We start from the raw sequence: 13279 nt of genomic DNA on the forward strand, positions 1-13279 counted from the left end.
ACAAACAAGTGCTACATAAGTTGGTGTGGTTCAGCTCACAGGATCCCTACATAAATCGAGTAAATTGCATTTGGTGACGTTGCTTCAGTTTTACAGTTATGGAGTAACTCATCCAGCCAGCTCATTGAGATGCTAGCTCATAGATATGCCAGAAGAGATCTAGCATCTTTAATTTTTCACCACTGGGGAAATTATATAAAAAGAAAGCTATATTAAATCAAAGGGTTAGGAGATTAAAGACAGAAATGGGATTAAAAAAACCTGAAAATACCTTGATAATTTTCATATAGTCTTCTCTGAGAAATCACATTTTAATTTTTTAGCCATGAACATTTATGAGAGAAGAATAAAGTTTCTTTTATTACGAGTCTTGTTGCAAAATTTGATGTATGTAATTACTGAGACTAACTAAAATAATATTGTTTGTCCAGGACAGTTTTTAATGCAGTACCAGCAGTGCACTTTATTCTTCTTTTCATACCAAGTCATGTGGATTTAGGTAAGAGTTTATTTAATACTATTTTAATCTTAAAACAACCAGTGGTAGTCCGCTATATTAATATTGCATAATAGCTAACAGTTTATGGCCCTGATCTGCCGCGGCAGTAGATTATAGCTCAGTATCATGACCTAAATTTGAAACCACATGTCACTTAAATAGTTCTACTAATGTGTTAAGAAATCTCTTGGGGAAATTACTTGAGTTTTCGACATGTTTTTGTCATTTTTAGGTCCAGGCTTGGGAACATTTTTTGAGCAGATGATGAGTGTTCCAGGTTCAATCATTGATGTGGACTTTACATTGTATGTGTGTCACAGGCACCAACATTGTCCCCAACTGTACATTCGCAAAGCAAGGTAATATGCTGTCATCGTCTTTTTCCAAAGCAGTTGAAGGAGTGGAATCCATTTTCTCAATTCATAGTATTTTTGTATTAAATCACCTACATATCTCCTCTTCACATCTTCCAGTTGTCTTGATGATCTGAGTTGTTGACTCATGACAGCTATGTTTATTAAAGACACAAGATGGGTAAAGTTATGATATCGTGTACTGGACAAAGAAACTGCCTCACCCATCTTGTGTCTCAAATATCCTAGAACCCCCACAGCTATGGCAACAGTGCATAGTCTAATTTGTCATAAATTTATTTATTTTTTTTGTAAGATAGGTGGCCTTATTTCCACATAATTAAATTGAGTGTTTGCATAGCAGTCATATATTTTCCAGATTTGATGTTTCTCCTGTGTGTGCATTTATTTGCTTGTTTCTGTGGTGACTTGGTGTCTGTTTTTTGACTGAAATACTTGGTCAAAGAGGGATTCTGGCAGCTCTAGTCAGCACCAGTGACCGGATAATTGACAATTTGGTTGACACTGCCACACAGCAGGGCTGGCAGGCTCCTCCTGGCTAACCTTCATGCTGTGTGGCTCGTAGGAAAGAGTCAGCATGTCCCTCGTCCAGATCCTACACATGGCATGGCCAGGCAGCTCTGTTAGCTGTCCCATTCGCAGTTGCCACCCCTGCAGCTCCCATTAGCCACAGTTCCTCGACAATGGGAACTGCAGGAGCAGTGCTTGAGGTAACTGCTGCCCAGAGCCTGCCTTCCTGACCCCCTCCCAAGCCCAGACTCCAACCCTCTGCCCCAACCCTGATCCCCTTCCTTCCCTCTGAACCCATCAGTTCCAGCCTGGAGCATCCTCCTATGCCCCAAATCCTCCATCTCTATCCCCATCTCAGAGTCTACACCCCAACTCCCTGCCTCAGCCCAGAGCCCCATCCTACGCTTTGATCTCCTCAGCCCCAGCTTGGAACCCTTCTTCACTCCAAATCCCTTGTCCCTAGTCCCACATCATAGCCTGCGCTCCCGGTTGAGCCCTCACCCCCTCCCTTCTCTAGCCCAGAGCCCCCTCCCACATCCTAATTTCTGTCCCACACTGCCAGCCAAGAGCCCTTTCTGCCACCCACACCTCTGCCCTCTGCCTCAGCTCAGAGCCCCCTCCCATCATCTGAACTCTTCAGAACCTGCATCCCAATCCCCTCATATCTGGCTCCTCTCCAGAGCCCTCACCCCCTCTCAAATCACAACCCATTGCCTCAGCCTAGAGCTCCCTGTCCTGCTCCGCGCTCTGAACTTCTCACTTCCTTATCCCAGAGATACACCCCCAGTCAAAACCCTCCCCTCCTCCCACATGTCAGCCTTCTGAGCCAGCACAGTGAAAATGAGTGAGATGGGGGGGATGGAGTGAGTGGAGGTGGGGCTTCAGAGGTGGGGTGGGGCAAGGGTATTTGGTTTTTTGCAAGTAGAAAGTTGACAGTCCCAGTACTCATGTCAAGTTGCTACAAATTTTACCAGGAGCAGAATAACTGTTTATGACTTCCACGTTGCCTCTGAGACTACCTTGCTGTTTAGTTTTTTTTTAATTATTTGGCCAAATTCTGATCAACTGAGCAAAGTCTGGTAAAAAGACCTTGCTGGAAAAGAATTGCATAATAAAGCAGAGTAAGGAAGCCTTTGGCCCAATAATTCTTCAAAGAAACTAGTGCCTGCCTTCCTACAGGTTGTTTGGCACTTGTGAATTCACTCTGTGTACAAACCCACTTGTGTGAACCCATTAACTATATCTACTCTCTGTTTGCCTGGGCAGACCTCCTCCATGCTATAGAAGGGGTGCAAGAAGAAAACAAGGATAATAATGCTGCTTTTCTTCTACCCTTTGTCTGTCTTATTCATTTAGATCAGGAGTGGAGAACCTAAGGCCCGGAGGCCAGACGCAGCCCTCGGCTTGTCTGGATCTGGCCCCTGATTCTAGGTCCCCCCCCCCCCATCTGAATTCTGGTGTGTGAGGGGAATGTGAAGAGTTTCTTTTCCTCAGTCTGGGGCCACGTCTTTGAGGGTTTTTTTTTTCTTCTGTGCAGTCCCCAACTGATTTTTCTGTGGGTCAGTGGCCCCTGACCCAAAAAAGTTTTCCTACATCTAAATTTTCCATTGTAAGCAGTTTGGGGGCAGAACTGTATCTTACTATGTGTTTGTATGAAACATTCCATAATGGAGCCCAGAATATAGTTTGGACTTTAGGCATAAGTGTAATAAAAATAATAATAACAATGCAAATAATTAAATAGTTCAGTCTATCTGTGTGGTTGCTTCTCAATCCTCCAGCTCTTTAAAAGTGTAGTGTTTCTGTCATTTTTAAGCCTGAGATGGACACAATTCATCCATAGTTCTTTTCTCTCCATTTTATTATTTTCTATAACCTTTTCTTAATACAGTTGTTCTGTTGTCTAGATTCTTATAACAGAGATGTTATTCACAAAATATCTCACGTTTTTCTCCTCTTGTGGCAGTTCTCCTCCCCCCACCCCCTTTAATAAAAAAAATCAGTTTCTTTTAATTAGCAAGGTGGAAGAATATATTTTGAAATCATTCTGTGTTTGTGTTGTGAAATACTGCTCAAGGATGTGAACACAGCTATAGAGACAAAAGAAGCACAAACAGTGATAATTAGATCAAAAAATTCCTAACTGTCAGGGTGGTCAAATATTGGAATAAATTGCCAAGGGAGGTGGTGGAATCTCCCTCTCTGGAGATATTTAAGAACAGGTTAGATAGACATCTGTCAGGGATGGTGTAGACGGAGCTTGGTCCTGCCTTGAGGGCGGGGGGCTGGACTCGATGACCTCTTGAGGTCCCTTCCAGTCCTATTATTCTATGATTCTATGTCCTTTACTGGTTTGAAACTTGCACTTTTCTCAAAAGAGCATTCACCACAGCACAGCCCCAAATGCAAAATCACTTCACACATATTTCAGCATGGCAACGTTTTTGTGTAAATTAGTTTGTGTTTCTCTCTGAGTCTGTCTTCAGTCTTTTTTTAATTTATTTTGTACTCCCCCTATCAATCTATAACGTTGAAGTAATAGCATAAGGTAAACTCACTCCAGGTCCTTAAAAGGTATCCATGCCCCTCGATTCTGTCCTTCATGTTTGTCTTTTATTCATAAAGTACATTCTTACCTTTGGGGCTGTGTATTTGACATGATTGAAAGCATTAAGAAAGCCATTTCAGTATTATACTCAAGGGATACCATCATGTGTGAGTTTTTGTAATATGGAATGGCTAGGTCTAATGAAAAGCAGGGTAGAAAACTAACCAGCAAACTAACTCCTTTTCAATAATGTGATTACTTGCGCTGTCAAATTCAAATTCATAATTCAGTATAGTTTCTTGTAGATTCTTCAAGAAGGCTAAACTCTGTTTACTGTTGATGATTTTCCTTATACTTCACTAGCATCCATAGTGACATTTAGTGCAAACTCTTTAGAGATTTATCCATGAAAGGGTTTTGACGCAATCCCCAGCCACCTGCCTAGCAACATGTTCTGGGTCAGTGATATGAGATTAGAGTAATCTCTGTTCCCTCGCCCCCTTACCCGCAGGAAAAAATGCTGTAAATTGATCCTTTGCTTAACCCCTATATATTGAAGTTATTCTTTATCTGACCTTTAAAATGTGAAATAAAGCTGTAGTATCCTAGAACATATCCCAATGAGCTTTCATATTGAAGTTCCTTGCCTGTACCTTGCCATTTGATCTAATTATCACCGTTTGTGCTTCTTTTGTCTCTATAGCTGTGTACAATAGATCACAAATCTGCCTTTATGGTGGCATTTGTTCCAACCTGGGAAGACAGTAGACTAGTGTCCATATGTGTGAAAAGCCACTGCCTCTTAAAAATAAAAAAGGAAGTGGGTGATTTGTAAAAGTAAACATTGGGGTTCCTATCCTGCAACATATAGAGTTTGGGGGGGAGGGGGCTGTTGCATTCACGGGGAGCCCCACTGACTTCAGTAGAGTTTTGTATGCATGCCAAAGTCCATGTCATGCTACAAATCCTGAAATGTGATCTCATGCAACCTCATGTTTTAGGGTGTAAAGAGTCATTTAGTTTTGCACTGCTTTAAGAGGGCCGGTGGCAACAGTATAGTGAAATGTCACAGTGGTACATATATAGGTTTAACACTTAAGTTTAACTGAAAAAATAGTGGTTCTTATCACTTTCTATCTTGTACTGGTTGGCACAATAAAACTGCAAGTTTAAATTATAGTACAACCTGACTGATTTGAACAGAAAATTTAGTTTTAATTATTTGAAGTTTCTTAGTAAACATGCTATACAAAATTCAGACCTCATTAGGGGACACCAACCATGAAATCTTGTCTGAGAAGAAGAGAGAGACCACCATTTTTCAGTGTGAATTATGAAGCGTGTGGATTAGTTTTACCCAGGGTCTGCTGTAATAATGGATTCAGTTTAGGTAGAGGTTTCAGGCGGATAACTAGAAACCTCACAATTCATAGTATATTTTATTTACCTCAGTTCCTTCTTGCTTATATAATTATATTTTCATGTGTCCAAAAACTGCAGTAAGAGGTAGATGTGGGGTGGGAAATTTTTGCCATTTATGGCAGTTTATATTCTCAGTTTAGATTTGGCAGCTGCAGAATACACCTGTATCACGTTCCAAGATTATCATCCAAATGTAAAAATCATGTGAAATAATCTAGTGGCTACTAGTAATAAAGAATGAAACCTCTAAAACTATTATGCAGAATGAAACAATAGTCTGAGTCCTTGGAAGTATTTGTCTTGACAAACTGATGGAGACAAGATTGCATTCAGGAACCAACCCTTTCTGTTACAGAAGTCAATATGAACGAGTGACTAACAGATATCAAGGCAGGCATAGCCGATAGTCACTCCAAAATACTAACTATTTAAAAAAAAAAAGACCACCTTTCCTCCCCTCATAATCCCCCTCTTGGAAGACTAGGATGAGAGAGTCTGCACCATTGAATCTACTATAGTAGAGACTAAAGAGGAGACACTGAATCTACAGACCAGAATCAAGCAAAGAAAGAGAAAAATAAGATGGAATCTTTAAATCTAATGGTACAATGAATCATATAAAAGAAGGGACAAAATAAGAATACAAGAAATCACTGATCACCGGGAAAAGGATAGTCGTATTGAAATGGTCAAATTCACTCCTGAGCATAAGTAGAGCCCTGCAAGTCTGTGAAGATCCACTTTATATCTGCAGGTGTCCGCATCCGCGGATGTGAATATCTGTTGTTCATTTTTGCAGATACGGATACAAATTCTGTGTCTAGAACCCTGCAAATCTGTGGATATCCACTTTACATCCATGGATATCCACATCCATGGATGTGGATGCGGATAGCTGCAGATGTAGATGCAGATATCTGCAGCTCATTTTTGTGGATATGGATACAAATTTTGCATCTGTACAAAGTTCTAGGCATAAAACCAGCACAAATCATCTATGCACCACTTAAGCCACTCTCAAATCCCATGTTCAAATCTATCATTCTGCTAATATTTATAAATTTGGACATGGTGTTTATCATAAAATTAGTAAATAGAACTTTTTGGCCATATACACCCACTTAAAGGCTTCTTTGAACTTCTAAAGTGGTCTAAATGGGAATCAGATCCTATATTTAATTTTTTTAAATCCCTGGCAGCAGGAAAGCTTGGAACTAAAAATTTAATTTTGCATACTTGATCAATAGGAACATTAAGGAGAATATTAGTTTTCAGAAAAGTTGGAGAAAGGAATTAACAGAAAAATAGCCATTGAACGGTTATCAGTATGATTTTCAAGAAAAGCTTTTCTAGTATGTGCTGTTTTAAAGGAAAACTATTTTAAAGTATTGTTTCAATGGCACCTTATTCTAGAAAATCTTAACCACAATTATAAAGCAACTGATCACTAATAGTGATGAGAGTATGGGACTATTGGAAGCTTTACTCAGATCTAGTGAAAAAAATTATTGCGGTGGGATTACTACTCACATTGAATCAATTAGATGTGGTCTATTTTAAGGAACCACTAATAATCCTTTTAAATCTCATGACAAGGCCTTCAGTGTGCATAATTCTTTGAGAATTTTTTTGTAGTAATATGGCTCTGAATATTGGTTTTGAATATGTCACCTCTGAACCATAGATTGTTAGGAGGAGTAAAGTGTGTAGTTTTCAAAGGATGCTTAATAAAATGATTGCCCCCAGTTAATGAAGGAAATTGCTGTACTAACAGCTAAAAGATTTAAGACCATTAATCTTATGAGGGATTTGGAAGTTACAGGCCCTAGTCTTATAAAAAGTTTCCTCAGTAACTGAAAATGTTCCATAAGATAATAAAGCGTTGCAGCACTATGTAAGTACTGTACTTGGACGAGGAACTGATTAAAAAATGTGTTTAGATACTTGACCACTAGAGGACACTAGAGACCTGGCAACAAAATAACCGCTTAAATTTGCTTCCAGATGGCAATACATGTCCCAGTTTTGATTTTATTATCTGAATTGAACCAACAGACAGGTCTAATTGCATCCGCCCCAGCCATTTATTACTTAATATGTGTATAATACTCAACATGATGATAGTATGATAAAGATTATGACTGTAGCACTTGTAGGTGTAACGTGCCCACTCTTTCCTAAAAATGTTAACTGTCTTGGGGTACTTTTGGATCTCCATCTCCTTTTAGATTTCAAGGTAACAGCAGTGGCGACTTCTACTTTTTAAAACTCTGTGGCTAGTTAAGACGTTGTTCGATATTGCTAGACATCACGCTCTAATTATCTGTACTGTGCTAGATTTAGATGACCTATAAGTTTTAACAAGTGAAGAATGTGCTGGTCAACTTATTATAGTGCTAGGGGTTGGTGGGAACATATCACCCAAGTGCTCAGTGAACCACATTGGGTGCCCATCTTCTCTTGGGGCAATTCATCACATTGGCTCAAGTGTGTAAAACTCGCCTTAGTTTGATTCTTGGTCATTTGGGGATCATCTCTCCCTGTGCATTTCTGTGACTGCTTTATTTGCTGATGCATATTTTATAGAAGTCCAGTCATGGAGACTTGGCGGCTGGGTGTTTTCAGTGGGGAGTCCCTAGCTATAGAATGTATTTCTTATGGTCCTCACAACTGAGATTCCTGACTACTAGAGGATGGTGCAAGATGTGTCATTTTAGTAAAGCATGTTTTTGTTGGGCCATTGCTTGAACTGATTGTTTTGGGTAGTATAGGACTGGCACAGTTTGTTCTGTTTTTTGCATGTAGTTTAACGTTAGGTATATTTACTCTGTAACAGGTCCAGGGATCATGGTGATAGGCCCATTAAAAAAAGAGCAAATAAATTCCCTAACTGCACTTTTCATCTACATTATTTACATGCATTAAAATTCTTATTTAGTCTTTTGCTACTCCTGATTAAGAAATAGGACTTTAGAAGCGTAATACTGGATTTTAAATGTGAAGACACGAAGTTGAGGTAACTGTGTTAATCTCGAGAATCTGTACTCTCTGGCTACGTCTACACTGGCATGATTTTCCAAAAATGCTTTTAACGGAAAAGTTTTCCGTTAAAAGCATTTTCGGAAAAGCACGTCTAGATTGGCAGGATGCTTTTCCGCAAAAGCACTTTTTGCGGAAAAGAGTCCGTGGCCAATCTAGACGTGGTTTTCCGCAAAAAAGCCCCGATCGCCATTTTCGCTGATTAGTTACACTGGCCCTTTTGCACAAAAGTCTTTCGGAAAAAGACTTTTGCCCAAATGGAAGCAGCATAGTATTTCCGGAAAAGCACTGACAATCTTACATGAGATCGTCAGTGCTTTTCCGGAAATTTAAGCAGCCAGTGTAGACAGCTAGCAAGTTTTTCCGCAAAACTTGCCAGTTTAGACACAGCCTCTGGGTACTTGATAACGTTTACTGCCAACAGCGTAAGTCAGGCCAAGCAGAGACTGGTTGAGGTAGCTTTCATACTGAGAGCAAGTTGAATGTAATAGGAACAGCCAAAGGTGCTAAGAACTTGATCCTGCAAATTACAACATATGGGAGGACCATTACACCTGGGCTGGAGCCCCATTTTGATTTCCGTGGGAATCCACATGGACTCAGGGGTATGTCTTTGCAGTAAGTTGCAGGATTGAAGCCTGAGTCTTTACACCTCTCTTCATTTGTCAGTGATTTATGTTGGAAAGCTGATTGGCAGATGTCAGGCAGAGAAAGGAGACAAGATTTGGATCACCCTTTCAGGCTATGCTTCCAGGTTCCCCAGCCTTCATAAAGAAGGCAACAGCTGCCTCAGACTGAGGTGCCATCTTCAGGCATCAGCCAAAGGAGCCATGGAAGACAGCACAGGCTCTCTACACAGAAGGAGCTCTATCCAGGAGCTCCTTCCAGTTCTTTGCTGCAGGGTTGACATGTTGAAACATCCAGCCATGAAACAGTTCCTGAGCCTTGTTCAGATGCAGATCTGAACAAAGTGTCCTCACCTCATTTCAGAGCTCCCCTACCAGATTCAGATCTGGTCAATGTGCTCAGGACAGCAGCAGCACAGAAAAAAAGGAGGTAGGACATTCCCTTTAGAGAGTGTAGTGTAGGCTAACCTTTAGAAGTAATTGGGCATTTTAGAGACAGTGTCTGGAATGAGAAGTTTGATGCTAAATCTTCCCTCTGATTGGTCATCTGCTGACTGACACTAGAGATGTAAAATACCAGTTAATTAGTGAACCAGTTAAACATTAAGTTTAACTAGTCAACTGATTAAATGAGGGTGAGTGGGGGAGGAGGTGCATTAAGGGTGATGCTTAGTGGGTGTCCGGTTAACTGGTTGCCCGTTCACATCCCTACGTGACACCAGAGGTGAGGGAATGCCCCCAATGTTCACGCTAGTTTACCAAGTTGCAGAACACTAACAAGTAAGGTAATTTAATTTGAGGGAAATCATGTAACTTCACACACAGCTGATTCTGCACTGGAGTTCTGGTAGCTGCAGGGGTGGGGAGGACAGTAAAGGCACAGAGAGCTCCTCCCTGCCCATCTTTGCACCATCTTTGGTACGGCTCCATTAAGAGACTTCCACCAGCTGAGGATCTGGCCAGTTGAATATAGATTTTTGACAGCCTTGTGGTGGTGTGTGTGTGTGTGTGTGTGTGTTGTTGTTGTTGTTTTTTTAATAGCTGGGGATTTTAGATGATCCCTGAATGTGTAGGCTTGCTCTGTAAATTAGCAATCACTAGCAGCAACTCAGAAGTACATTAAAAGGTGAAATTTTTATTTCTCATCTTCGAGTAAGAGCCCAAGTTAAAAACATTCTCCTTACTCAATCACTGTCCCATTTTTTTTCTTCAGTTTTGTCCTGGAAATAATTAATAGAGCACCTCAAATCCGCACATATCCACTTTATAGCTGTGGGTATCCACCTCCACAGATGTCAATTCAAATATCTGCTACTCATTTTTTTTGGATACGGATGTGGATGTGGATACAAATTTTGTATCTGTGCAGGGCTCTACTAATAGAATGCTGACAAGTACATGGTGGTGACAGTTTGGTGGGATTGTCCTGATGGGTTCCGGCTGACGGCGCGTTGGGGGTCCCCCGTCTCCTGCACTCCGAAATGGCACAAACAGACTCTGCCAGCCAGTAGAATTGAGGGTGGTTTATTGCTCCTCCAGGATACAGCATAGCACAGATGTAATCTGGTTACAGGAACTGGGGCTAAGAGGCCTCAGTGCCCCCTTGAGATGGGGGGGGGGGATCCCAGCCCCCTCCCCAGTTCCTTCTTCCCTGCTTTCCAGCCAGGAACTAACTCCCCTGTCCAAGCCCTGCCCCCAGCCAGGGCAGCATTCCACCTCCCTTTGTTTCTCCCCATGGTGGGTTGGCTGGTTCAACCGGTATGGAGTCACCTTTGCATAATAAGGTTTTCCCTGCTGGGTCTTGCTCCAGACAGCAGAGGTCACCACAGCCCAGCAAGTACCCCCACTACTCACAGGCTCCATCAATGATGATAACCAGAAGGCTGCTTGCATGTGTGTTCAGTGATGTGGGCTGTATTGGCTTACTCAGCAGTACCCAAGAGAGCCCCCCAAAGACCACAAATAAGATAAGGCTCGAAGGTGGCCAGCTAGGTTTATTGTTAAGTGAAGCACAGGCAGAGTTGTCAGTAGACTCTACTGAATCACTACATGTATATATTTGTAACAATGGCCTCAGCTCAACCAGTAGGAAACTCCCACTGCCCCCTTGCTGGACAAAGACTGTCCCTCCCAGACACCACTTTATATACAGGTACAAACAAATTATACATCACTCCTGACATGTCAGGTTGCCACCCTCTGATGTCAGGTTGCCACCCTCTGACACTACTTAGATACCACCCATCATCCTGTACCTTGTGGGTTGATTAGATCATCTCTAACCATCATGCTGTCATTTTAGACACTTTCCTGAATCTGTGGGGACTGGGTACCAAGTTCTTTTCTAATGAGCTCGTGGTACTATGTGCTTTCAACTTATAACCATTACCAATTACTGTTCTATATCTGGGCCTATTACCAATTAGTGTTTTCCACTCTCAGGCCTGTTCATGCCAAGTTCTGTGAGTAGGGGCCTGCCTCTTGCTCACAGCTTAGCTTTGCTTTATGCTAGCCAAATATTGTCCATTGTTAGCTAGGCCTCAGGCCTCAAACCAGGCCTGCACTGCATGGGCTTTTGTTTTAGGCCTTCATCTTATTACACATGATGATGAACCTGACAAGCCTACTGGTTTGTTGCAGTTTTTGTAATCCCTGTGTTACTGTCATGGGAAAGTATACCCCCCTCTGTTACATAGTACAGGAGGAAGCAAAATCACAGAGTTTGTGGTAAAGGTCATTGGATGCACTGTAGAGTAGAGTGTTATTCAATGTGTTCATTCCCCATATTGGAGTCAATGGCAGCCCCATTATAACAGCAGTCTGGAATTTCTGTTTCATGTCATTCAAAGATATGGGTGTGTAGAGTCAGGGAACAGTCACACAATGTAGTATAATTGGCACTTATGCTACATTTTAAGTTATTTTTGGCCAGAGAAGCTATAACTTGCCCTGTCGTCAAAGGAGTCTTTTGTATCTAACAGTGGAAGCACTGCAGCAAATAGTCCAGCTACACTGCTAATACTAGAATAACGGGGCTTGGAAGCTCACCAAGGAGTAATAAGTAGGCCTGGAAGATGTTTGGGGCTGGGTTTCCTTATGGACCCTTGGTTTCCACTTGTTGTTTTAGCAGCTGCCACGCCTCCAGTAAAGAAAGAGCTGGTTGATGTTCACAGTCACAGCTTTGGCTACATTTCTAAGATCTCTTGTGAAGAGTGTAAGAAACACCTGTCCAAATTTTCCTTTTTTTTTTTTTTTGTTACCTCTGGTATGCACAGGAAGACATTTGTTCTTTCATTCGCTGTAGTGCATCAGATTAATTTCATAAAAAGTTTTTTAAAATATTTTAAAATATACACTGAAAGTATCAGTCATTTTTATTTTATAACATTCTAAAAATGACAGTGTAATTGAAATCAAATAAATGGTTGACTTTGTATAGAAGTTATCATTTGCCTGAACTCTGAAAAACATATCAGACTGCACACTTGTTTCGAAATAAGTCCCTGATTCAGCCGCTGCTGGTCAGTTTCAGCAGCAGCTGAATCGGGGATGCCTGCAATAGAGCAACTGGGGTCCTGCCGGGTTGGTCCCGCAGCGCCGAGGGGTGGCGCTACGGGACCAATCCGGCAGCACCCCAGCTGCTTTGCCCCAGGCATCGGGATTCAGCTGCTGCTGAAACTGATCAGCAGCGTCAGTTTCACCAGCAGGCTGAATCCAGACGCCTGGGGCAGAGCAGCTGGGGTGCTGCGGGGTTGGTCCCATAGCGCTGCCCCTCGGCGCTGTGGGACCAACCCGGCAGGACCCCAGCTGCTCTGCCCTGGGGGTCCCCAAGTCAGCCGCTGCTGAAACAGTTCAGCGGCTGATTCCAGGAGCTGCTCTGCCCCGGGCTTCTTGGAATCAGCCTCTGATCTGTTTCAGCAGCAGCTGAATCGGGGACCCCTGGGGCAGAGCAGCTGGGGTCCTGCCGGGTTGGTCCCACAGCGCCGTCCTTTGGCGCTGCGGGACCAACCCGGCAGTACCCCAGCTGCTCTGTTCCAGGCGTCCCCAAGAGCAACTGGAGTGCTGCTGGGTTGGTGCCGTAGCACCGCCCCTTGGCGCTGTGGGACCAACCCAGCAGCACCCCAGCTGCTCTATTGCAGGCATCCCCGATTCAGCTGCTGCTGAAACTGACCAGCAGCGGCTGAATCAGGGACGCTTGGGGCAGAGCCAGACTATGGTAAGGGGGGGCTATGAGGGGTCTGGGGTGGCATCCCCTCCCACC

The 13279-nt window shown here is 42.6% G+C and overlaps 1 protein-coding gene across 5 annotated transcripts in view; it reads left to right on the top strand.

Annotated features, from left to right (window-relative positions):
• CFAP61 (cilia and flagella associated protein 61) overlaps nucleotides 1–13279 on the top strand; it is a 200512-nt gene that overhangs the window by 13385 nt on the left and 173848 nt on the right. For all 5 annotated transcript variants that reach the window (XM_075925780.1, XM_075925784.1, XM_075925782.1 and 2 more), the window contains 2 exons: nucleotides 432–499; nucleotides 732–858. In XM_075925780.1, the coding sequence (XP_075781895.1) occupies nucleotides 432–499; nucleotides 732–858 (195 nt within the window). The remainder of the gene's footprint in view (nucleotides 1–431; nucleotides 500–731; nucleotides 859–13279) is intronic.

The sequence above is a fragment of the Pelodiscus sinensis genome, chromosome 3, assembly GCF_049634645.1.
Source record: "Pelodiscus sinensis isolate JC-2024 chromosome 3, ASM4963464v1, whole genome shotgun sequence".
NCBI lineage: Eukaryota > Metazoa > Chordata > Testudines > Trionychidae > Pelodiscus > Pelodiscus sinensis.